The sequence below is a fragment of the Rhinoderma darwinii genome, chromosome 1 (genome assembly GCF_050947455.1).
Source record: "Rhinoderma darwinii isolate aRhiDar2 chromosome 1, aRhiDar2.hap1, whole genome shotgun sequence".
Classification (NCBI taxonomy): Eukaryota; Metazoa; Chordata; class Amphibia; order Anura; family Rhinodermatidae; genus Rhinoderma; species Rhinoderma darwinii.
In genome coordinates, this window is record NC_134687.1 from 625443084 (window position 1) to 625470903 (window position 27820).

The 27820-nt window shown below is 39.7% G+C and overlaps 1 protein-coding gene across 1 annotated transcript in view; it reads left to right on the top strand.

Annotated features, from left to right (window-relative positions):
• The window catches only part of C6 (complement C6), a 122771-nt gene that overhangs the window by 59279 nt on the left and 35672 nt on the right, over positions 1–27820 (top strand). Inside the window, exons 10-12 of the mRNA XM_075842369.1 lie at positions 20920–21086; positions 21785–22010; positions 25595–25766. Of these exons, the coding sequence (XP_075698484.1) occupies positions 20920–21086; positions 21785–22010; positions 25595–25766 (565 nt within the window). The remainder of the gene's footprint in view (positions 1–20919; positions 21087–21784; positions 22011–25594; positions 25767–27820) is intronic.

Sequence of the window (27820 nt, forward strand, 5' to 3'; positions counted from 1 at the left end):
TTTACTTTATTATTTTTTTATTACTGTGGTCTGATCTTCAAAGGTCAAAAAAGACCTTTGGGGAACTTTATATATACTTTTTCTTTCTTTTACACCATGTTTTTCCACTGTAACTGGAGCTGCACAGCAGCCCCAGTTACAGGGGAAATCAGCCCTCTCATAGTGACGATTGTCACTAATAGGGCTGTGCTGGGTCTAGTTAGACCCAGCAACAGTCTGCCACTAACGGCACCCGGCGATCATGTGACCAGTCACATGATCACCGGGAGGAATAGAGACAGCGCCGCTGCTGCTGTCTCTATTCCTATACACAGCGTTCATTGAACGCTGTGTAAGACATCGGAGAAGACAGAAGCAGAATAGCTGCTTCTGTTTTCTCCTCAGGGTCCCCGGCAGTCACTGACAGCCGGAGACCCGACATTCAGCTGCCCGATCGCGCGGGCAGCAAGTTAAAACCCGAGCCGTAGAAAGTCTATATAAAAATACTATAGTCTATATAAAAGTCTATATAAAAATACAGCCAGCGGTCGGGAACCAGTTGGGCAGGAGGATAAGCCAACTAACCTCAGCGCCGGTGACCGCCCGCCCGGCTCTTCTTGCAGCTTTGGAGTAACAGAACAGCTGTCCGTCGCTGTTCTGTTACTCAATGGCGGCGCCCGCACTTGTCAGGGAGGCGTGTCCTACCCCTGGATCCCGGCCAATTCTCTGCTCCTCCCCTCCTCATCTTCGGCTTGTAGCAGCGCTAGCACGCTGAATAGGTTTGTAAAATGATGTGCAGTTCGGGCTGCCATGGGCCCCCTGGGAGCCTCGGGCCCCGGGCGGCCGCCCGAATCGCCCATATGATAATCCGCCACTGTTGGCAAGGGGGAATGTTACATCGCTGTGACACTGTTTTTAAATCTTTATTTATCATTTATTATTTTTTATTTTCAATCACACATCGGTCCCCTCTGTTTATTATAGTGCATTCTGGACCGTCTTCATTTTTTTTTTCACTTCTTTATATATGTCCATCACTAATACACACTTACTTTTCACTACTTCCTCTGTCCTAACCCTGATAGGGTGGCATACGTTACTCGATTTATTATTATAATTTTTTTGACTCATTTCATTTTTTGACTAATATCAGCCTTTCACGTAAGCATAAGTATAACAATATACAATATATGCCCGTCTTGGGTACCCATTTTTTGTACATTACCAAAATCTATACACGGCCCTATAGTATCATTTCATCTATTTTGCTTTCAGCATTTGTTATTTCAGTCTCCGAGTCCGACTTACCGGATCACGATTGAGGGTCTTGTGCGCTGACAGGGGGGGGGGAGTGGCCTACGCACCTTTCGTCCGCAGTCTGCCTTCGGGGTTAGATGTGGGAGGCGCTGTCAGACATCGCTCTCTCACATCCTCCCTGATGACGCGGTTCTGGAAGTGGGGCAGCGGCCATCTTTGTACCCCCTGTTTGACGCCGGTCGTTTTCCACTGTTGTGGACCGGTGATTTCTGACCCGGAACACATGGTTTGGGACTATATAGGAGAGGGTCCCGCCAGGATGATGCCACCCCCAGACGAAGGCATCTGCCAAAATGCGCGTCGGGTGTTGGCGTCCTCCCTTTATCAGACCATGACTTTAGGTATGTTTGTCACCCTTTACAGGTGCTTCTGGCATTTTTTATAGGTGTGTTGTTACACTGGCTCTTCAATCGTTAGGCTGAATTGACTCTAGGCTTGCACTGACTTCCATCAGTTCAGCAGTTAATGGCTACATGCTGTACTTTTTGCATTACTTAGCACTTTATACATTACTGTGACTACCACAGGCATTAATCCATCTGTTACACGATTTTATGCCCTTTGGTTATCTCTTTTGGTTTCCAATCTTTACATACGCCTATATCTTGCCTTTTATGTAAGATCATGCTTTTTACACATGCTTCCTGGTCTGGTACGAATGGACGCCTTCTATTCATTGTGTGACTCAACTTTTTTATTCTGTTTTGTCTATCGTAAATAAAATATTAATTTTTATACTCCATACCTTTGTGCTTGAGTCGATCATTTCTTTGTTTGTAGGTCTTTCCAGTTGCTATTGATCGACGCACGAAGTCATGCTTGGTTATGTATTGTAGATTTCTCATAGTGGTACAAATGATTGATTGATTGATTGATTGATTTGTTTACTTTGATGTAACACATTATATCACAAATTGTTTAGATAATCTCTTTCCACCCTAAGTTGGGTACAGTTGGTTATATACCGTAAAATTTGGCGCCCGATATTTAAATAACCCCATGAACTGTCAATTGGGTGGTAATTGGCAAGGGGGAATGTAACATCGCTGTGACACTGTCCAATCAGCTACGGACAGTGTCAACAGCAAGAGCTGAAGAGAGGAGAACGTGTGTGCACGCACATTCTTACTCTTCATCTCTCGGCAGGCAAGTACAAGACTGTGTGATCTCTAGCGAGAGATCAGTCTTGTCGTCCTTGTCTGCTGAGAGCTAAAGAGTGAGAGTGTTTTTTTTGTAACACAGAAGTTTTTACCAGAGAAATGCAACTCAATATTTATTGCCCAGATTCTGCAGTTTTTAGAAATATCCCACATGTGGCCCTAGTGTGATAATGGACTGAAGCACTGGCCTCAGAAGCAAAGGAGCACCCAGTGGATTTTGGGCCTCCTTTTTTTTAGAATATATTTTAGGCACCTTGTTAGGTTTGAAGAGGTCTTGTGGTGCCAAAACAGTGGAAACACCCCAAAAGTTACCCCATTTTGGAAACTACACCCCTCAAGGAATTTATCTAGGTGTATAGTTAGCATTTTGACCGCACAGGTTTTTCGCTAAATTTATCAGAATTAGTCTTTAAAAATGAAAATCTACTGTTTTCTGAAAAAACATAGAAATTTTTAATATTTACAAGTGATAATAAAGAAAATGCACCCCAACATATGTAAAGCAATGTCTCCCGATTAGGGCAATATCCTATATATGGTAATAAACTGCTGGTTGGACCCACAGCAAGGCTCAGAAGGGAAGGAGCGCCATTTGGATTTTGGAGCACGGATTTTGCTGGATTGGTTTTCGGTTCCATGTCGCGTTTGCAACACCCTGGAGGGACCAAAACAGGGGAAACCCTCCAAAAGTGACCCCATTTTGGAAACTACACCTATCAAGGAATTTATCTAGGGGTATAGTTAGCATTTTGACCACACAGGTTTTTTGCAGAATTTAGTGGAATTAGGCAATGAAAATGAAAATTAACTTTTTTTCTGAAAAAGCAAAGAAATTTTAAATTTTTACAAGGAATAAAGGAAAAAAGAACTGCAACATTTGTAAAGCATTTTCTCCTGATTACTGCAATACCCCATATGTGGTAATAAGGTAATAAACTGCTGATTGGACCCATGGCAGCGCTCAGAAGGGAAGTAGCACCATTTGGATTTTGGAGCACAGATTTTGCTGGATTGTCTTTCGGTGCCATGTCGCAACGCCCTGGAGGGACCAAAACAGTGGAAGCCCCCCAAGTTACCCCATTTTGGAAACTACACCCCTCAAGGAATTTATCTAGGTGTATAGTTAGCATTTTGACTGCACAGGTTTTTCGCTAAATTTATCAGAATTAGTCTGTAAAAATGAAAATCTACTTTTTTCTGAAAAAACATAGAAATTTTTAATATTTACAAGAGATAATAAAGAAAATGCACCCCAACATATGTAAAGCAATGTCTCCCGATTAGGGCAATATCCTATATATGGTAATAAACTGCTGATTTGGACCCACAGCAAGGCTCAGAAGGGAAGGAGCGCCATTTGGATTTTGGAGCACAGATTTTGCTGGATTGGTTTTCGGTTCCATGTCGCGTTTGCAACACCCTGGAGGGACCAAAACAGGGGAAACCCTCCAAAAGTGACCCCATTTTGGAAACTACACCTATCAAGGAATTTATCTAGGGGTATAGTTAGCATTTTGACCACACAGGTTTTTTGCAGAATTTAGTGGAATTAGGCAGTTGAAAATGAAAATCAACTTTTTTTCTGAAAAAGCAAAGAAACTTTAAATTTTTACAAGGAATAAAGGAAAAAAGAACTGCAACATTTGTAAAGCATTTTCTCCTGATTACGGAAATCCCCCATATGTGGTAATAAACTGCTGATTGGACCCATGGCAGCGCTCAGAAGGGAAGTAGCGCCATTTGGATTTTGGAGCACGGATTTTGCTGGATTGTCTTTCGGTGTCATGTCGCAACGCCCTGGAGGGACCAAAACAGTGGAAGCCCCCCAAGTTACTCCATTTTGGAAACACCCCTCAAGGAATTTTTCTAGGGGTATAGTGAGCATTTCGACTCCACGGGTCTTTTGCAAAATTTATTAGAATTAGGCGGAGAAAATTAATATCACAATTTTTTTCCACTAAAATGTTGCATTTTCTCATTTTCACAAGGGATAAAGGAGAAATAAACAACCAATTTTTGTAAAGCTATTTCTCCCGGGTACGGAAAGACCCCACATGGGGTCATACATTTTTTTCATTAGAAATGAATTAACCCTTTCAGGACTGATCCATTTTTTGCTTTCTTATTTTCGTTTTTCACTACCCGCCTTCCAAGAGCCATAACTTTTTTCTTTTTCCGTCAGTAGAGTGATGTGACGGCTTATTTATTGCGGGAGGAATTGTAGTTTCTATTGATACCATTTAAAGTGCCATAAAAAGTACTGGGAAACTGAAAAAAAAAAATAGGAATATATAGGCATATAGGAAGAAAATCTGATTCAATTATTTGGGGTTTTTGTTTTTACAGCTTTTGCGGTAAAAACGAAAACGACAGCGATTTTGGCGGTTTAAATTATTTACATTTTTTACGGTGTTCACCGTGCGAGTTAAATAATGGTATATTGTAATAGTTCGGCCTTTTACGGACGTAGCGATATCAATTCTGTTTATTTTTTTACAATACTTTTGAAGAAAAATGGGAAAAGGTATTTTTTTTTAACTTTAAACTTTTTTCTTTCTCACTACTAATAACTTTAATTCTTCTACACATTTTATTAGTCCCCTTAGGGGACTTGTACCAGCGATCATTGGATCCGCGGGTACAATATACTGCAATACTAATGTATGCAGTGTATTGTTATTTTTACAGACTCCTGTAACAGCGCGATCGCTGTTCCTGTTCGTTAGTCCTGGGTATCAGCTGTAATACACAGCGGAAACCTGCAGCGTGTGGCGCGGGCTCAGCACGTGGGCCCGCTCCATACATCACCCCCGCACCATGACGTGCTATTAAGTCATAGTGCTCAAAGGGGTTAATGCACAGCGGATGGTGTGAATATTGCAATTTTCTACTGATATGCCATTTTAGTGCCTAATATGTCGTGCTCAGTTTGTGCCCCTGAAGACAAATACCTCATAAAGCGTTAAGCGGGTTCTCCCGGGTATGACGATGCCATATGTGTGGGCACAAACTGCTGTTTGGGCACGCTGCAGGGCTCAGAAGGGAGGGAGCGCCATTTTGCTTTTGGAGCACAGATTTTGCTTGGTAGTTTTTCTGTTTGGGGTTTTGCTGGTATTTCAGTTTATAATGTGGGGGTATATGTAATCTGTGCGTAGAACATCAGGGCATAATAAGAGGGTATAAAAATGCGGTAAATAAATAATAATTCATAGATATGTGGCCAGTGTCGCACTGATAAATGGCGCCCGATCTTATCCGCTTTTAGAAAACACTGCACTTTTGCATTGCCATAATCCTGGGAGCCAGAACGTCTTTATTTTTTCACCACCGGAGCTGCGTGAGGGCTTATTTGTTGCGGGACAATCTGTACTTTTCATTGGTACCATTTTGGGGTACATGCGATTTTTTTTATCACTTTTTATTAAATTTTTTTGCAATCCGGGTGACCAAAAACAAGCAATTCTGACAATGTTTTTTAGTTTATTTTTTGCGGCGTTCACCGTGCACTATAAATGACCATTATATTTTATTCTGCGGGTCGGTATGATTACGGCGATACCATATGTATATAGTTTTTTTTTTATGTTTTGCAGCGTTTGCGCAATAAAATCACTTTTTTTATAAAATAATTAATTTTCTGTGTCACCATATTCTGTAAGCCGGAACTTTTTTATTTTTCAGTCAAAAATGCGGTGTAAGGGCTTGTTTTTTGCGGGACAGGTTGTAGTTTTTATTGGTATTATTTTCGGGTACATGCGACTTTTTGATCACTTTTTATTCTCTATTTTGGGAGGGGTGGTGACCAAAAAATAGCGATTCTGGTGTCGTTTTTTATTGATTTTTTTTGGGGTGTTCATCGTGCGGGAAAAATAGCATTATAATTTTATAGTTGGGGTCGTTACCAACGCGGTGATACCAGATATGTGTACTTTTTTTAACGTGTTCATTTTTTTCCTATAATGAAAGACTTATTATAGGAAAAAAATGCAGTGCTTGTTTATATAACTTATAACTTCTATTTTTACACTTTTTTTAAAACACTTTTATTATCTTTTTTTAACTTTTTTCACTTGTCCCACTAGGGGACACTTAGACTTGCAGCTCTGATCGCTGCTGGAATACATTACACTACACACGTAGTGTAATGTACTCCAACTGTCATTGTGACGTGGCAGTCACACTGACAGGAAGCCTCGAGCGACCGGCAAGAGGCTGCTCCTCCGAGGCTTCCGTACATGGCAACCCGGAGGTCATTGTCTGACCTCCGATTGCCGTGACAAGCATCGGTGCCGATGTGCTTCAAACCACTTAAATGCGGCGACGGCAATCCGTCGCCGCATTTATGGGGTTAATTGCCGAAATCAGCGGCGATGGTCCGCTGACCGGCAAGGCTGGAGTGTCAGCTGTTGGGGACAGCTGACCTCCCGGTTCCCGGACACTGTCGGTTAGGACAGTGTGCGCCGGGAACTACTCCGCAATAGTACGTCTGGATGCGGGAACTAACCCCTCTGCAGGACGTACTATTGCGGAGCAGCGCGTGAAGAGGTTAAATATCGGGCGCCAAATATTACAGCACCGATATCTAAATAACGAAGGAGGCTAGTTGTTTTTTTAAAGTGCCCCAGAGTTTGTGCAGCCCTGCCCATTACATGCTGCACTCAGCTGTACATGTATGGGGAGGTGAAAAGTTCTCATTTAAAGGAAAGGTGTTATAATTTATTTTTATTTTTTTATATGTTTTACTTTATGGGCCTATTTTTTCTAGTTATTTTATTATGTTCCCTAAAGTAACAAGTTATTCATATGTTTGTAATCCTCTGGGGGAAGCCATCTTTATTTTTATTTTTTATACTGCTAATTTTTGTTTTGCAGCATCCGCTGGACCATTTGGACTGCGTTGTAGATTAGTTGGACTACTTCACTGATTTAAGCTTTTTTTTTTAATAAAATGGTTAAAGTGGATTGTGTGGAAGAGTTATTTCAATAAAATAATATTTTTTTATGTCTCTGTTTTTTAATAATTCATTACCGCCTTAGTAATGGCAACTGTCTGATTTAGAGCATCCATTACTAAGAAGGGGCTTAGTGTTAGCCAGTAATAAGGCTACACTAACCCCCTATTATTACCCCGGTACCCACCGCCACCAGGAGTACCGGGAAGAGCTGGGTACGATCCAGCACCCGACCGTCTGAAGAGAATGGCGGGCACTGGGGTGGCCGCAGGCTGGTAATATCAGGCTGGGAATGGCCAAAAACCGTGGCCCTTCCCACTCTGGTAATGCTAGGCTGCGGCTGCTTTATTGTATCTGGCTGGTTATGAAATCACACGTAATTTTTTTTCAATTATTTATTTTTTAAAAATGATGTGGTGTTCCCGCTATTTTTCATGACCAGCCAGATACAATAAAGCAGCAGCAGGCTAGCATTACCAGGGTGGGAAGGGCCATGGTTTTTGTCCCTTCCCGTCCTTATATTACTAGCCTGTGGCCACCCTGCTGCCTTGCTGTCGCTTCAGATGGTCGGGTACTGGATCGTACTCCCCTCGCGGCAGTGAGAACTGGGTAACACTAAGCCACTTCTTAGTAATGGACGCGCTCAATCAGACAGCAGCCATTACTAAGGCCATAATAAAGTATTAAAAAAAAACATAAGAATTTATTTTTTTATTGAAATCTGAACTCCCCCATGCAACCCTCTTTCACCATATATTTTTTTTTTAAAGTAGATCATCGCAGTAGTCCAATGAATCTGCGACGTATTACAAACGGTCCAGCGGAACCTACCAAAAAAAGTTAGCAGCATAAAAATTAAAAAAACATAAATTTGCAACAATAGAAACTATAGGTCAAGGAAAAATAATTCCCCTTCATGTAACTCTGCTTCCTGTCAACTGAAAAGTCATCCGCCAGAGGGAAAAATGTTTCACCATGGCAGAGTACAAGAAAGTCTAAGGGGGGATTCACACGAGCGTGTATTCGGTCCGTGCGGGCCGCGTGGTTTTCACACGCCACGCATCGACCAATACAAGTCTATGGGGCAGTACAGACAGTCCGTGCTTTTTGCGCAGCGTTTGTTCGCCGCGTACAAAACGCGACAGGTTCAATAACTGCGTATTTCGTGCATCACGCACCCATTGAAGTCAATGGGTGCGTGAAAACCACGCAGGTTGCACGGAAGCACTTCCGTGCGAACCGACTGAAACAGCGCACCAGCTGTCAAAAGGATGAATGTAAACAGAAAAGCACCACGTGCTTTTCTGTTTCCGAACATCCAAACGGAGTGTCTTTGAGATGAGCGAACCCGGACAAGCGAACCAAACTTCACCGGGTTCGGCCGAACTCGTTTTGGCCGAACCCGGCAAAAAAATGTCCGGTACGCGACGTCAGGACATAGTCACTGTCCAGGGGGCTGAAAGAGTTAAACTGTTTCAGCACCATGGACAGTGACTACCGATCCCAATAAACATGAACCTGTAAAAAAACGAAGTTCTGACTTACCGATAACTCCCGGCTTCTTCCTCCAGTCTGACCTCCCGGGATGACAATTCAGTCCAAGTGACAGCTGCAGCCAATCACAGGCCAAGCACAGGCTGCAGCGGTCACATGGACTGCCGCGTCATCCAGGGAGGTGGGGCCCGATGTCAAGAGAGGCGCGTCACCAAGGACGCGTCACCAAGGCAACGGCCGGGAGGGCAGATCTCGGTAAGTACGAACTTTTTCTTTTTTTTTAACAGGTTGCTGTATATTGTGTTCGGCATTCACTGTCGAGGGTGCTGAAAGAGTTACTGCCGATCAGTTAGCTCTTTCAGCACCTTGAACAGTGACGGGCGTCGACTAGCCTCATCTCTATGATGGCGGCTGCGCGAAAATCACGCAGCCGCGCATCATACACGGATGACACACGCAGCTGTCAAATGGTTTTTGCGCGCGCAAAACGCCGCGTTGTTTGCGCGCGCAAAAACGCAACGTCCGTCTGTATCTGCCCTAATTCCCAGGTGAGGCTTTCTTGTACTCCGCCATCAAGAAACGTTTTTCCACCTGGCGGATGATTTTTCCGTTGACAGGTAGCAGAGTTCTTCCGCAGCGGTGTTAGGGGGGCAAACTCGCCAATTGCCCAGTGCCCCCAGAATAGGCCGCTACTCTTGGGCCAGTGCTGTGTGTTTGCCCCGCGTACCCAAATTTGCCAGCCAAACCCCTAGCCATTGGCTCCCTGCTCCGCTGTTTGCTCTTGTAGGCCACAGCCTGGTTTAGACCTGAGGTCTACAAGAGATCGAGAGCACGCTGATGACGTCAACTGCCCGGCACGATGACGTCACTGCATCATGCCGTCAACGCCGGGACACTGAATTCAGTTAAATTTCATAAGTCTATTAGGTAATAAAAAGGGGGCATAAAAAAGTGGCATACAAAAGGGGGCATCCTTATTGTGGGGGCATAAAGCAGGCATTTTTACTGAGTGGGGGTGTAAAGAGGCAAAATTACTGTGGGGGCATTATTACTGAGTGTGGCAGAAAAAGTGGCATTACCACTGAGTGGAGACATTATTTCTGTGGGGACATAAAGGGGGTATTAGTACTGAGTGGGAATTCTATTACTGGGTGAGGGCCCTAAAAGTGGCTCTATCACTGAGTAAGGTATAAAGGGAACACTAACATTGTGTAGGGGAACAAAAGTAGCACTTACTGTGTGGGGCCTTTGGGGTAACAAAAGGCTGTGTGTACTATTACTGTGTGGGGCACCTAGTATAGTATGTATAGGGAGTTTGTGTAGAGGTAGGGAATAGTTAGGGAGTGCACTAGAATAGCAAGGAGCCAAAGATATCTGTGTCATATTCTGCAGGGCTTATGAAATCGTGTCCGGGAGAAGTTATCATTGCGGTCTTGGCTGGATGAAGAAGAAAAGGTGAAAGTGAGCGACTTCAATCTGAGAAGAAGTCACCTGTGAGTCACTCGATATAACTATACTGTAATCACTTATATGGTCTGCAGATATCTTGTGTATAACTGGCATCTACCTCTATAAGGTCACTGTATGGTGGTAATATTGGTCTATATATAGTGTGTCTTATTCACTAATAGTATGGTATTTTTTTCTGACACTATGTTGTAGTAATATGTGATCTTGGTTTGGTAGTTTTATTCAGTAACAGTATGGGGGTATTATTCAGTAACAGTATAAAGGTATTATTCAGTAACAGTATGGAGGTATTATTCAGTAACAGTATGGGGGTATTATTCAGTGACAGTATGGAGGTATTATTCAGTAACAGTATGGAGGTATTATTCAGTAACAGTATAAAGGTATTATTCAGTAACACTATGGGGGTATTATTCAGTGACAGTATGGAGAAATTCAGTAACAGTATAAAGGTATTATTCAGTAACAGAATGGAGGTATTATTCAGTAACAGTAAGGAGGTATTATTCAGTAACAGTACAAAGGTATTATTCAGTACAGGTATGGAGGTATTATTCAGTATCAGTATGGGGGTATTATTCAGTAACAGTATAAAGGTATTATTCAGTTACAGTATAAAGGTATTATTCAGTAACACTATAGAGGTATTATTCAGTAACAGTATGGGGGTATTATTCAGTAACAGTATGGAGGTATTATTCAGTAAAAGTATGGGGGTATTATTCAGTAACAGTATGGAGGTATTATTCAGTAACAGTATGGGGGTATTATTCAGTAACAGTATGGAGGTATTATTCAGTAAAAGTATAAAGGTATTATTCAGTAACAGTATGGAGGTATTATTCAGTAACAGTATGGGGGTATTATTAAGTAACAATATGGAGGTATTATTCAGTAACAGTATAAATGTATTATTCAGTAACAGTATAAAGCTATTATTCTGTAACACTACAGAGGTATTATTCAGTAACAGTATGGGGGTATTATTCAGTAACAGTATGGAGGTATTATTCAGTATCAGTATAGAGGTATTATTCAGTAACTGTATGGGGGTATTATTCAGTAACAGTATGGAGGTATTATTCAGTAAAAGTATAAAGGCATTATTCAGTAACAGTATGGAGGTATTATTCAGTAACAGTATGGAGGTATTATTCAGTAACAGTATGGAGGTATTATTCAGTAACAGTATGGAGGTATTATTCAGTAACAGTATGGAGGTATTATTTAGTAACAGTATGGGGGTATTATTCAGTAACAGTATGGAGGTATTATTCAGTATCAGTATGGAGGTATTATTCAATGACAGTATGGAGGTATTATTCAGTAACACTATGGGGGTATTATTCAGTGACAGTATGGAGGTATTATTCAGTAACAGTATAAAAGTATTATTCAGTAACAGTATGGAGGTATTATTCAGTAACAGTATGGAGGTATTATTCAGTAACAGTACAAAGGTATTATTCAGTAACAATATAAAGGTATTATTCAGTAACAGTATGGAGGTATTATTCAGTAACAATATGGGGGTATTATTCAGTAACAGTATAAAGGTATTATTCAGTTACAGTATAAAGGTATTATTCAGTAACACTATAGAGGTATTATTCAGTAACAGTATGTGGGTATTATTCAGTAACAGTATGGAGGTATTATTCATTATCAGTATGGAGGTATTATTCAGTAACATTATGGAGGTATTATTCAGTAACAGTATGGAGGTATTATTCAGTGACAGTATGGAGGTATTATTCAGTAACAGTATGGAGGTATTATTCAGTAAGAGTATGGAGGTATTATTCAGTAAAAGTATGGGGGTATTATTCAGTAACAGTATGGAGGTATTATTCAGTAACAGTATGGGGGTATTATTCAGTAACAATATGGAGGTATTATTCAGTATCAGTATGGAGGTATTATTCAGTAACAGTATGGGGTATTATTCAGTAACAGTATGAAGGTATTATTCAGTATCAGTATGGAGGTATTATTCAGTAACAGTGTAAAGAAATTATTCAGTAACAGTATGGAGGTATTATTCAGTAACAGTATGGGGGTATTATTCAGTAACAGTATGGAGGTATTATACAGTAACAGTATGGGGGTATTATTCAGTAACAGTATGGAGGTATTATTCAGTAACAGTATGGAGGTATTATTCAGTAACAGTATAGAGGTATTATTCAGTAACAGTATGGGGGCATTATTCAGTAACAATATGGAGGTATTATTCAGTAACAGTATGGAGGTATTATTCAGTAACAGTATGGAGGTATTATTTAGTAACGGTATGGGGGTATTATTCAGTAACAATATGGAGGTATTATTTATTGACAGAATGGAGGTATTATTCAGTAACAGTATGGAGGTATTATTCAGTAACAGTATGGGGGTATCATTCAATAACAGTATGGGGGTATTATTCAGTAATAGTATGGAGGTATTATTCAGTAACAGTATAGAGGTATTATTCAGTAACAGTATGAAGGTATTATTCAGTAACAGTATGGAGGTATTATTCAGTAACAGTATGGGGGTATTATTCAGTAACAGTATGAAGGTATTATTCAGTAACAGTATGGAGGTATTATTCAGTAACAGTATGGAGGTATTATTCAGTAACAGTATGGGGTATTATTCAGTAACAGTATGGAGGTATTATTCAGTAACAGTATGGAGGTATTATTCAGTAACAGTATGGGGGTATTATTCAGTAACAATATGGGGGTATTATTCAGTGACAAAATTAAGGTATTATTCAGTAACAGTATGGAGGTATTATTCAGTAACAGTATGGAGGTATTATTCAGTAACAGTATGGGGTATTATTCAGTAACAGTATGGAGGTATTATTCAGTAACAGTATGGAGGTATTATTCAGTAACAGTATGGAGGTATTATTCAGTGTCAGTATGGAGGTATCATTCAGTAACAGTGTAAAGGTATTATTCAGTAACAGTATGGAGGTATTATTCAGTAACAGTATGGAGGTATTATTCAGTAACAGTATGGGGATAATTATTCGGTAACAACATGGAGGTATTATTCAGTTACAGTATGGAGGTATTATTCGGTAACAGTATGGAGGTATTATTCAGTAACAGTGTGGAGGTATTATTCAGTAACAGTATGGGGATAATTATTCGGTAACAGCATGGAGGTATTATTCAGTAACAGTATGGAGGTATTATTCAGTAACAGTATGGAGGTATTATTCAGTAACAGTATGGGGGTATTATTCAGTAACAGTATAGGGGTATTATTCAGTAACAGTATGGAGGTATTATTCAGTAACAGTATGGAGGTATTATTCAGTAACAGTATGGAGGTATTATTCAGTAAAAGTATGGGGGTATTATTCAGTAACAGTATGGAGGTATTATTCAGTATCAGTATGGAGGTATTATTCAGTAACAGTATGGAGGTATTATTCAGTAACAGTATGGAGGTATTATTCAGTAACAGTATGGAGGTATTATTCAGTAACAGTATGGGGGTATTATTCAGTAACAGTATGGAGGTATTATTCAGTATCAGTATGGAGGAATTATTCAGTAACAGTGTAAAGGTATTATTCAGTAACAGTATGGAGGTATTATTCAGTAACAGTATGGGGGTATTATTCAGTAACAATATGGGGGTATTATTCAGTGACAGAATTAAGGTATTATTCAGTAACAGTATGGAGGTATTATTCAGTAACAGTATTGGGGTATCATTCAGTAACAGTATGGGGGTATTATTCAGTAACAGTATGGAGGTATTATTCAGTAACAGTATGGAGGTAATATTCAGTAACAGTATGGAGGTATTATTCAGTAACAGTATGGAGGTATTATTTAGTAACAGTATGGGGGTATTATTCAGTAACAATATGGAGGTATTATTCAGTGACAGAATGGAGGTATTATTCAGTAACTGTATGGAGATATTGTTCAGTAACAGTATGGGGGTATCATTCAGTAACAGTATGGGGGTATTATTCAGTAACAGTATGGAGGTATTATTCAGTAACAGTATGGAGGTATTATTCAGTAACAGTATGGAGGTATTATTCAGTAACAGTATGGAGGTATTATTCAGTAACAGTATGGGGGTATTATTCAGTAACAGTATGGAGGTATTATTCAGTATCAGTATGGAGGTATTATTCAGTAACAGTATGGAGGTATTATTCAGTAACAGTATGGAGGTATTATTCAGTAACAGTATGGGGGTATTATTCAGTAACAGTATGGGGGTATTATTCAGTAACAATATGGGGTATTATTCAGTAACTGTATGGAGGTATTATTCAGTAACAGTGTGAGTGTATTATTCAGTACATGTATGGGGGTATTATTCAGTAACAGTATGGGGGTATTATTCAATAACAGTATGGAGGTATTATTCAGTAACAGTATAAAGGTATTATTCAGTAACAGTATGGAGGTATTATTCAGTAAAAGTATAAAGGCATTATTCAGTAACAGTATGGAGGTATTATTCAGTAAAAGTATAAAGGCATTATTCAGTAACAGTATGGAGGTATTATTCAGTAAAAGTATGGGGGTATTATTCAGTAACAATATGTAGGTATTATTCAGTAACAGTATGGAGGTATTATTCAGTAACAGTATGGAGGTATTATTCAGTAACAGTATGGAGGTATTATTCAGTAACAGTATGGAGGTATTATTTAGTAACAGTATGGGGGTATTATTCAGTAACAGTATGGAGGTATTATTCAGTATCAGTATGGAGGTATTATTCAGTAACAGTATGGGGTATTATTCAGTAACAGTATGGGGGTATTATTCAGTAACAGTATGGAGGTATTATTCAGTAACAGTATGGCGGTATTATTCAGTAACAGTATGGGTGTATTATTCAGTAACAGTATGGAGGTATTATTCAGTATCAGTATGGAGGTATTATTCAGTAACAGTATGGGGGTATTATTTAGTAACAGTATGGAGGTATTATTCAGTAACAGTATGGAGGTGTTATTAAGTAACAGTATGGAGGTATTATTCAGTAACAGTATGGGGGTATTATTCAGTAACAGTATGGAGGTATTATTCAGTAACAGTATGGAGGTATTATTCAGTAACAGTATGGAGGTGTTATTCAGTAACAGTATGGAGGTATTATTCAGTAACAGTATGGGGGTATTATTCAGTAACAGTATGGAGGTATTATTCTGTATCAGTATGGAGGTATTATTCAGTAACAGTGTAAAGGTATTATTCAGTAACAGTATGGAGGTATTATTCAGTAACAGTATGGGGGTATTATTCAGTAACAATATGGGGGTATTATTCAGTGACAGAATTAAGGTATTATTCAGTAACAGTATGGAGGTATTATTCAGTAACAGTATTGGGGTATCATTCAGTAACAGTATGGGGGTATTATTCAGTAACAGTATGGAGGTATTATTCAGTAACAGTATGGAGGTAATATTCAGTAACAGTATGGAGGTATTATTCAGTAACAGTATGGAGATATTGTTCAGTAACAGTATGGGGGTATCATTCAGTAACAGTATGGGGGTATTATTCAGTAACAGTATGGAGGTATTATTCAGTAAAAGTATGGAGGTATTATTCAGTAACAGTATGGAGGTATTATTCAGTAACAGTATGGGGGTATTATTCAGTAACAGTATGGGGGTATTATTCAGTAACAATATGGGGGTATTATTCAGTAACTGTATGGAGGTATTATTCAGTAACAGTGTGAGTGTATTATTCAGTACATGTATGGAGGTATTATTCAGTAACAGTATGGGGGTATTATTCAGTAACAATATGGGGGTATTATTCAGTAACAGTATGGAGGTATTATTCAGTAACAGTATAAAGGTATTATTCAGTAACAGTATGGGGGTATTATTCAGTAACAGTATGGGGGTATTATTCAGTAACAGTATGGGGGTATTATTCAGTAACAGTATGGAGGTATTATTCAGTATCAGTATGGAGGTATTATTCAGTAACAGTATGGGGGTATTATTCAGTAACAGTATGGGGGTATTATTCCGTAACAGTATGGAGGTATTATTCAGTAACAGTATGGAGGTATTATTCAGTAACAGTATGGAGGTATTATTCAGTAACAGTATGGGGGTATTATTCAGTAACAGTATGGAGGTATTATTCAGTATCAGTATGGAGCTATTATTCAGTAACAGTGTAAAGGTATTATTCAGTAACAGTATGGGGGTATTATTCAGTAACAGTATGGGGGTATTATTCAGTAATAGTATGGAGGTATTATTCAGTAACAGTATAGAGGTATTATTCAGTAACAGTATGAAGGTATTATTCAGTAACAGTATGAAGGTATTATTCAGTAACAGTATGGAGGTATTATTCAGTATCAGTATGGAGGTATTATTCAGTAACAGTGTAAAGGTATTATTCAGTAACAGTATGGAGGTATTATTCAGTAACAGTATGGAGTTATTATTCAGTAACAGTATGGGGATAATTATTCGATAACAGCATGGAGGTAATATTCAGTAACAGTATGGAGGTATTATTCGGTAACAGTATGAGGGTATTATTCAGTAACAATATGGGGGTATTATTCAGTAACTGTATGGAGGTATTATTCAGTAACAGTGTGAGTGTATTATTCAGTACAGGTATGGAGGTATTATTCAGTAACAGTATCGGGGTATTATTCAGTAACAATATGGGGGTATTATTCAGTAACAGTATGGAGGTATTATTCAGTAACAGTATAAAGGTATTATTCAGTAACGGTATGGAGGTATTATTCAGTAACAGTATGTGGGTATTATTCAGTAACAGTATGGAGGTATTATTCAGTAACAGTATGGAGGTATTATTCAGTAACAGTATGGAGGTATTATTCAGTAACAGTATGGAGGTATTATTCAGTAACAGTATGGAGGTATTATTCAGTAACAGTATGGGGGTATTATTCAGTAACAGTATGAAGGTATTATTCAGTATCAGTATGGAGCTATTATTCAGTAACAGTGTAAAGGTATTATTCAGTAACAGTATGGAGGTATTATTCGGTAACAGTATGGGGGTATTATTCAGTAACAGTATGGGGGTATTATTCAGTAATAGTATGGAGGTATTATTCAGTAACAGTATAGAGGTATTATTCAGTAACAGTATGGAGGTATTATTCAGTAACAGTATAAAGGTATTATTCAGTAACGGTATGGAGGTATTATTCAGTAACAGTATGTGGGTATTATTCAGTAACAGTATGGAGGTATTATTCAGTAACAGTATGGAGGTATTATTCAGTAACAGTATGGAGGTATTATTCAGTAACAGTATGGAGGTATTATTCAGTAACAGTATGGAGGTATTATTCAGTAACAGTATGGAGGTATTATTCAGTAACAGTATGGGGGTATTATTCAGTAACAGTATGAAGGTATTATTCAGTATCAGTATGGAGCTATTATTCAGTAACAGTGTAAAGGTATTATTCAGTAACAGTATGGAGGTATTATTCGGTAACAGTATGGGGGTATTATTCAGTAACAGTGTGAGTGTATTATTCAGTACAGGTATGGAGGTATTATTCAGTAACAGTATCGGGGTATTATTCAGTAACAATATGGGGGTATTATTCAGTAACGGTATGGAGGTATTATTCAGTAACCGTATGGAGGTATTATTCAGTTACAGTATGGAGGTATTATTCAGTTACAGTATGGAGGTATTATTCAGTAACGGTATGGAGGTATTATTCAGTGACAGTATGGAGGTATTATTCAGTAACTGTATGGGGGTATTATTCAGTAACAGTATGGAGGTATTATTTAGTAACAGTATGGGGGTATTATTCAGTAACAGTATGGAGGTTTTATTCAGTATCAGTATGGAGGTATTATTCAGTAACAGTATGGGGGTATTATTCAGTAACAGTATGGGGGTATTATTCAGTAACAGTATGGGGGTATTATTCAGTAACAGTATGGAGGTATTATTCAGTAACAGTATGGAGGTGTTATTCAGTAACAGTATGGAGGTATTATTCAGTAACAGTATGGGGGTATTATTCAGTAACAGTATGGAGGTATTATTCTGTATCAGTATGGAGGTATTATTCAGTAACAGTGTAAAGGTATTATTCAGTAACAGTATGGAGGTATTATTCAGTAACAGTATGGGGGTATTATTCAGTAACAATATGGGGGTATTATTCAGTGACAGAATTAAGGTATTATTCAGTAACAGTATGGAGGTATTATTCAGTAACAGTATTGGGGTATCATTCAGTAACAGTATTGGGGTATCATTCAGTAACAGTATGGGGGTATTATTCAGTAACAGTATGGAGGTATTATTCAGTAACAGTATGGAGGTAATATTCAGTAACAGTATGGAGGTATTATTCAGTAACAGTATGGGGGTATTATTCAGTAACAGTAAGGAGGTATTATTCAGTATCAGTATGGAGGTATTATTCAGTAACAGTGTAAAGGTATTATTCAGTAACAGTATGGAGGTATTATTCAGTAACAGTATGGAGGTATTATTCAGTAACAGTATGGGGGTATTATTCAGTAACAGTATGGGGGTATTATTCAGTAACAATATGGGGGTATTATTCAGTAACTGTATGGAGGTATTATTCAGTAACAGTGTGAGTGTATTATTCAGTACATGTATGGAGGTATTATTCAGTAACAGTATGGGGGTATTATTCAGTAACAATATGGGGGTATTATTCAGTAACAGTATGGAGGTATTATTCAGTAACAGTATGGAGGTATTATTCAGTAACAGTATGGGGGTATTATTCAGTAACAGTATGGAGGTATTATTCAGTAGCAGTATGGGGGTATTATTCAGTAACAATATGGGTGTATTATTCAGTAACTGTATGGAGGTATTATTCAGTAACAGTGTGAGTGTATTATTCAGTAAAAGTATGTGGATATTATCAAGTAACAATATGGGGGTATTATTCAGTAACAGTATGGAGGTATTATTCAGTAACAGTATAAAGGTATTATTCAGTAACAGTATGGAGGTATTATTCAGTAACAATGTGGGGGTATTATTCAGTAACGGTATGGAGGTATTATTCAGTAACAGAATGGAGGTATTATTCAGTAACAGTATGGGGGTATTATTCAGTAACAGTATAAAGGTATTATTCAGTAACAGTATGGGGGTATTATTCAGTAACAGTATGGAGGTATTATTCAGTAACAGTATGGGGGTATTATTCAGTAACAGTTTGAAGGTATTATTCAGTAACAGTATGGAGGTATTATTCAGTAACAGTATGGAGGTATTATTCAGTAACAGTATGGAGGTATTATTCAGTAACAGTATAAAGGTATTATTCAGTAACAGTATGGAGGTATTATTCAGTAACAATATGGGGGTATTATTTAGTAACAGTATGGAGGTATTATTCTGTAACTGTATGGAGTTATTATTCAGTAACAGTATGGAGGTATTTTATCAGTAACAGTATGGAGGTATTATTCAGTCACTGTGGTTATGGTGTGGGGGTATTATTCAGTAACAGTATGGGGTATTATTGGTAATGTTGGTCTTACAATCTATGTAAATTACTGTGGTGGGGGCTGTGGGGAAGTGTGAGTGTGGCAGCAGATGATCAGGCTAAGGCCTGGTTTACACGAGCATGTGCGTTTTGCGCACGCAGAAAACGCGGTGTTTTGCGTGCGCAAAAGGCACATAACAGCTCCGTGTGTTATCAGAGTATGATGCGCGGCTGCGTGATTTTCGCGCAGCCGCCATTATTATGACACTCCGTTTGGATGTTTGTAAACAGAAAAAGCACGTGGTGCTTTTCTGTTTACATTCAGAGCTTGACAGCTGTTGCGCGAATCACGCAGTTCGCACGGAAGTGCTTCCGTGCGGCATGCGTGGTTTTCACGCACCCATTGACTTCAATGGGTGCGTGATGCGCGAACAGCGCACAAAGATAGGACATGTCGTGAGTTCTTTTCAGCGCACTCACGCTGAGCAAAACTCACGGACCATCTGCATGCCCCCATAGACTAATATAGGTGCGTACGACACGCGTGAAAAGGCCTAAGAGACAGTCTGCAGAGTGGCATGTGATGTACTTTGACATGCAGGTGATACTTACGTGTGGGATGTGGGCCCATAACTTGTGTACAGCCCAGGGCCTAAGATCACAGGCAGACCACAACAATACAGCAGGTAGAGCAAAGAAACGAGCCCAGGACGTGCCGCTTCAAAACAGGCCTTGAAGTTTCACCTGGCAAGAAGATGTGTTAAACCATTTTCAGTGATAATGCTGCGTTGTTGATCTATGTACTAAAGTAATACAGTAAGAAGAATTCTTTACAACTTTTCTATACATCAAACAGCACTTTAACAAATAAACAACAAATGTTTTCCTATTTTTTTTTTTTTTATATTTCGTGTATGTTGTGTAAAGCCAGTAATGACAAAAACTCGGATAGATTTGGGGGGGACGGACGACGTCTTTTTATAGTTTGCCTCAGGCAGCAGAGGGGCTAGGTTCACCCCTGGTAACCGGTATTTCTTTCTGTTCAGGTTCATTTCTACAATCTTCAGAAAAATCTATATCTTTTGTAAAAGGTGGCAGAGCCGAATTTGCTGCTAAACTAGCCTGGCAGAGAAAGGGATCCTTCCCCGAGCACAATGTGTATGCAGAATGGAGCGCGTCTACTGCAGATAACCCTGTGGTGGTGGATTTCAAGGTAAGGGAATTGAATTGAAAGAAATAATCTGTAATACTACATTTCTCCTCCAGTGGCCGCTGCAGGGGACATTTCTGGCTGGCCGGGAGCAGGACCCAGGGCAATCATCAGATCAGACGCTTCAGCCGCATTTTCAAAGGGGTTGTCTCTGATAAGACAAATTAAAATAATTATTTTTTCTGCCATTAGGGGGGAGCTCACTGCTTTCTGATTTATTATTACCATTTACCATTTGCAGCTCCCTCTAGTGGCTGCTGCTGGAATACAGAATTTTGTCATTTATTTGGATGGTTGTGGAAAGGGAGGCAGGAGATTAAGAGCTCTAAATCAGAAAAATAGAGCTTAGACCCCCCCCCCCCCCCCCCCACCCTCTATAAGAATTCTGGACCTATTTCAATAAAATAAAAAATAATCATAGGTACAATTTCCTGACCGAGACCCCCACTATTAACCCCTTCACCATCCTAATGCATATAATAGAATTATATCATTTATTATATTCTTATATGTGTTTAATCAGTAAACCACCCCAGACCTATTAGGTATTAACCCATACCCATCCTAGACAGACATGGATAATTGATATCACTATTAACCCCTTCCAGAGATACTAGATACTTATTGCTAAGCCACTCTAGACCACCAGGGCTATTACAGGAATACTATGACTAACCATGTAATAATATGTGATTTTGCAGTTGACACCAATTGTGGATCTAGTGACTAATATGTCATGTGCACTGACAAAACGTCGCAACCTCCTGAAAGCGTTTGATGAGTATTTAGGAAAGTTTGACCCATGTCGATGCTCGCAGTGCCCTAATAATGCCAGGACTGTATTACTGGACACGGAGTGCCGGTGCGTCTGTCAGCCTGGGACCTATGGGGAAAGTTGTGAGAAACGGGCTCCAGATTACAATTCAGGTAAATGAGATCCTACTGTATGTAGCTCAATTCTTGATATTAACACTATTCATATCTTAGGTTAATGGTGGTGAACTTTTACAATAAGGCTGTGTTCACACATATCACAGTTTTTGCAGCATTTTGCGACTTCAACACGATATAAAACGCAGGTATACACATGCTCTCCTAGAAGCATTATTTATAGGTGAGAATATAATGGCACATAGTATGGACCCATAAGGATCCCATGTGTTGCTATAGTGGGTCCATGGCCACAGCTCTGCTTGGTGTCAGTGTATGAAAAAAAATCTTGGTTTTCTCCGAAGATTAAAGTTAAGTAAATGGGACTGTGCCTCATTTCCCTACACATCTTGTGGCTGGGAGCGCTGATGTGCAGTGAAGAACTGGACGTCAGTCGGAAGATTAGATATCGTAGCGCTATGCTATCACTGTCTGTAATGGAAACAACCCATTAATACTTCTCACAGCCAAAGGTATCTCTTTTAGATTTTTGCTGCTGATGTGTTTAGCTTAAAAAAAACAATTGCCTAAACTCGATAACCCCTCAGCTGTAAGAAATATTACGTCTGTATTTTCAGCCTGTTTCCAATCACTGACAGCAAGCAGATACCTTGAAGAGTATGACGAACTGAAACACAAAGTATGGTAGAATTATACAAGACAGTACATATTAAATATATGAGTAGCAAAATACAGGGGATGTCCTATGCACACTTTTTCACTTTTATAATCCTTAAATCAGGCTGATTATATATAAACATAAATTAGGTGGGCATCCAAGTTCTAGGACCACCCACATTGCCAACGAGCGGCCCCAAGAGCAGAAAAACCAAACATTCTTGGCTATTCCCAACGCTCCCATTCACCTCTATGGAGAGGAACAACACATTCTGGTGCTGCTCTTTGGTCAAGAACGGGGACCTCTGAGTAGCAGAGATTGGATACCCACCTGATTTTACTTTTATAATCTGCCTAATTTATGAATTATTATAGCAAAAAGGTTCTTAAAGAGCAGCCCCTGCACAACTGTGTTTTGCTACTTACAGATATGTCCACCCTTACTTTTGCTTGAATTTGGTTAAAGACTCCCATTGCTCACGATTCAAATTCAATACAATAACACGACGTGCTAGCAAAAGCCTCGACAGGCTACCATTCACATCACAACCACTGGGTGGTCACACACAGGAAAGACAACTTCCGAAAGAGTATTTTGTGTTTTCTTTAAAGCTGTCGTCTCGCCCCACTCATCTTGGGATATGTTGAGCCGAGAGGAGAGGCAAGGAAGGACACATATGTATACATTTTACATGCTGCGCCATAAGTTTGCCAGTAGGTTAAATATATATATATACACTACCGTTCAAAAGTTTGGGGTCACCCAGAGAATTTTGTGTTTTCCATGAAAACTCACACTTATATTTATCAAATGAGTTGCAAAATGACTAGAAAATATAGTCAAGACATTGACAAGGTTAGAAATAATGATTTTTATTTGAAATAATAATTTTCTCCTTCAAACTTTGCTTTCGTGAAAGAATGCTCCATTTGCAGCAATTACAGCATTGCAGACCTTTGGCATTCTAGCTGTTAATTTGCTGAGGTAATCGGGAGAAATTTCACCCCATGCTTCCAGAAGCCCCTCCCACAAGTTGGATTGGCTTGATGGGCACTTATTGCGTACCATACGGTCAAGCTGCTCCCACAACAGCTCTATGGGGTTGAGATCTGGTGACTGCGCTAGCCACTCCATTACAGATAGAATACCAGCTGCCTGCTTCTTCCCTAAATAGTTCTTGCATCATTTGGAGGTGTGCTTTGGGTCATTGTCCTGTTGTAGGATGAAATTGGCTCCAATCAAGCGCTGTCCACACGGTATGGCATGGCATTGCAAAATGGAGTGATAGCCTTCCTTATTCAAAATCCCTTTTACCTTGTACAAATCTCCCACTTTACCAGCACCAAAGCAACCCCAGACCATCACATAACCTCCACCATGCTTGACAGATGGCATCAGGCACTCTTCCAGCATCTTTTCAGTTGTTCTGCGTCTCACAAATGTTCTTCTGTGTGATCCAAACACCTCAAACTTCGATTCGTCTGTCCATAACATTTTTTTTCCAATCTTCCTCTGTCCAATGTCTGTGTGCTTTTGCCCATATTAATCTTTTCCTTTTATTAGCCAGTCTCAGATATGGCTTTTTCTTTGCCACTCTGCCCTGAAGGCCAGCATCCCGCAGTTGCCTCTTCACTGTAGACGTTGACACTGGCGTTTTGCGGGTACTATTTAATGAAGCTGCCAGTTGAGGACCTGTGAGGCGTCTATTTCTCAAACTAGAGACTCTAATGTACTTGTCTTGTTGCTCAGTTGTGCAGCGGGCCTCCCACTTCTCTTTCTACTCTGGTTAGAGCCTGTGTGTGCTGTCCTCTGAAGGGAGTAGTACACACCGTTGTAGGAAATCTTCAGTTTCTTGGCAATTTCTCGCATGGAATAGCCTTCATTTCTAAGAACAAGAAAAGACTGTCAAGTTTCACATGAAAGCTCTCTTTTTCTAGCCATTTTGAGAGTTTAATCGAACCCACAAATGTAATGCTCCAGATTCTCAACTAGCTCAAAGGAAGGTCAGTTTTATAGCTCCTCTAAACAGCAAAACTGTTTACAGCGGTGCTAACATAATTGCACAAGGGTTTTCAAGTGTTTTCTAATCATCCATTAGCCTTCTAACACAGTTAGCAAACACAATGTACCATTAGAACACTGGAGTGATGGTTGCTGGAAATGGGCCTCTATACAACTATGTAGATATTGCATTAAAAACCAGACGTTTGCAGCTAGAATAGTCATTTAGCACATTAACAATGTATAGAGTGTATTTCTGATTAATTGAATGTTATCTTCATTGAAAAAAAACGTGCTTTTCTTTCAAAAATAAGGAAATTTCTAAGTGACCCTAAACTTTTGAACGGTAGTGTAAGTGTAAGTTTTCATGGAAAACACAAAATTGTCTGGGTGACCCCAAACTTTTGAACGGTAGTGTATGTATATATATATATATATATATATATATATATATATATATACACACTCCTCAACATTACTTGTGAGCAGCTTGCGTGGCCTAAGCGTGCTACCATGGCCTGCAGCGTCTCCAGACGTGTCTCCCATTGAGCATGTCTGGGATGTCATTGGTCGACAAATGCACCGGGAGCTGCCAGCAGCCAATCTTGATGATTTGCTTGCCCAAGTGCATTCAGCATGGCATAACATTCCAAAGACAACCATTAATAACCTCATTGATAGCATGCCAAGGAATGTAAGTGCGTGTACTTCTGCACGTGGTGCTCATACTTGATACTGAATAAATGAAGATGTTTGGAATATTTGGTTTCCATTTTTTTATCATTTGCATATCATTAACACGTTCATCGATCCTGTGATTTCCACAATTCCAGAGCTTTTCCTTCTTGGTGTTGCAATTGCAATGTTGAGGAGTGTATATATAGTCAGAAGTACTTGCAGGAATGTTCTCCATTGATGAGTTGGACTACTTACCCTCATTCTGTATGTCTAACGTCTCTAGTTGTGGTTGACGGGTCTTGGAGCTGCTGGTCGGCCTGGAGTTCATGTGACGCCTTCTCATATAAGAAAAGAACAAGAGAGTGTAACAATCCTGCACCCCGTAATGGGGGCAAACAATGCGAGGGTCCGCAGACGGAAGAAGAACACTGTTACGTCTCTCTGTTTGAAGACAAGTAGGTCAATAATAATTCTCTGCATTTTAAGTATAGCAGATACAATATACACTGTAACAAAAAGACTGTCAGAAATGGAAGTATGTTTTTAGATTCTATTTAAGCTCATTAACAAGCATTTTCTGCCTTATATAATAGATATGCTTAGACTGCAAGCAGGGTGAAGGAACTGTGAACTGTGTGGGTAGCTTCCTTATAAACTAAATTAAATAAAGACCAGGGCACCAATGTTATATTTGCTGGAGGGTGATCGGCCACAGCTTTTAATAAAACTTAAAAGCAAAAACCGCCTAGCTGTAAAAACCGCTATAATATTATCTGTAGCTAACGAGGCGTTATGCCTACCGCCAGACTCCCGACGGGCAAGTCCGCCCTCATAGCTCCACCTCAAACCAACCAAAGTCTCAAAAGACCGCCATGAAGGAGCCCTTGTACTCCCACACAGGGTTCTGACCCCCACCCAGCAGAAATAGTGCCTGTTCAATTCCGTCCCGTAGCCCGGAGAGAAAAATATCAACCCCAATATCGTTGAGGTGAACCCCATCATTCCTCATCAATTTGCTATTTTCCCCTTCCAGTTTAGCGATGCCGAACAACCACACCAGAACGGGCCCTAACAAATATGAACATGCGGCCATTAACTGTGCGCCTAATTCTTTCCACTGCATCTGAATCTCGCGCACCCTGCCATACCACATGGGGGACAATCTCCGACCAAACAAGTATCAGTTCAGGAAAAAAGGATGAAAAACGCTCCATATCAGAGCGCATTATAGTCATAAGCTCAGCCATTTTAAGGAAACAGAGATCGTTGCCCCCCGCATGAAAGACTACAATAACCAGGCCGTTGACCCCTCTGCTGATGTTTACCACTTCTGGAAGGATTTTGCACCACTTCAGACCATGTATTCCTACCCATGAGATGGTGATATCACGAATACCCAAAGCACGGCCACCAGGCCTGCATTCAGCCCGTTGAGCGGCCCAACATATGTATGAATGCACTAGTAACCATACGGAGGGCTTAATTGGTCTAAAAGAAAAGCATATAAATGTCAGAGCTATAACAACAAATCCGGAAGAATATACTTAGCGAAGCAAGCGGAACGCCAACGACCTATGCGCTGTACCTCAGCATCAGATAAACCGCCCTAGCGGCCTCAGTGGCCGCACCAATTCTAAACGAATGTGTTCCTAATTTTTTTGGAGAGGCGCCTGAAAGTATCAGGCACTGTGTGAACAAAGTTCTAAATTGATATATCGTGAGAGGGGTACTATCTACATGCACTAGGAATTGAGTGTGATTGGATCGAATAACAGAATATTCATTAATTAAACGAATCGGGCAGACTATGCTTTCAACAGCTCGCAACGGGATCCAAACTCCGTGGCCAAATATGTCAGTTTTGGATCTACGTACTCGTATTCGAGCAGTCTCTTTGTTGAAAATTACATCGGTGTGCTGTAAGCCCCTGGGTCTAGTTTTGGAAGGAGGCAATAATTCACTAATTCGAAAGGCATCGAAAAAGGCAAGACTAAAACTGAGGGACAACATAGTAATCTCATAAGGGGATGAGCAGATTTTCTGACATGCAATTACTAATTGGCATAGCAAATGATAAGAAACCGGGCATAGGGATTCCTGGAAAATATAACACTTTTTCCAGCCTTTTAGGGCCTGAGTGACTATAAAACGTTTGCCAACATCTGTCCAACCCAGTAATTTGAAATAAAATGAAATACCAGATAATCTTTTCTGCACTGCTATACCTGATACGTTCAGAGATCGTAAGGACAGTAAATACTCAACCGTCACCTCCAGTCGTAACATATCCAAAGATGAAACATTGTGACCTTTCACAACTTGTAACCAGTCTAACCACGCCTTACCATGCCTTTTCCACGTAGCAGGCGCTACAGATGAACCCACGAGAGACATCAGTTGAGGTCCACCAACTCTTATAAATGACTCGGGCAGGGTATGCCAACCATCTCTGCATTGGGAAGCAAAGAGAGGAATTCTTGCCATTGAAAACGTGATAAAGAGTTAGTGA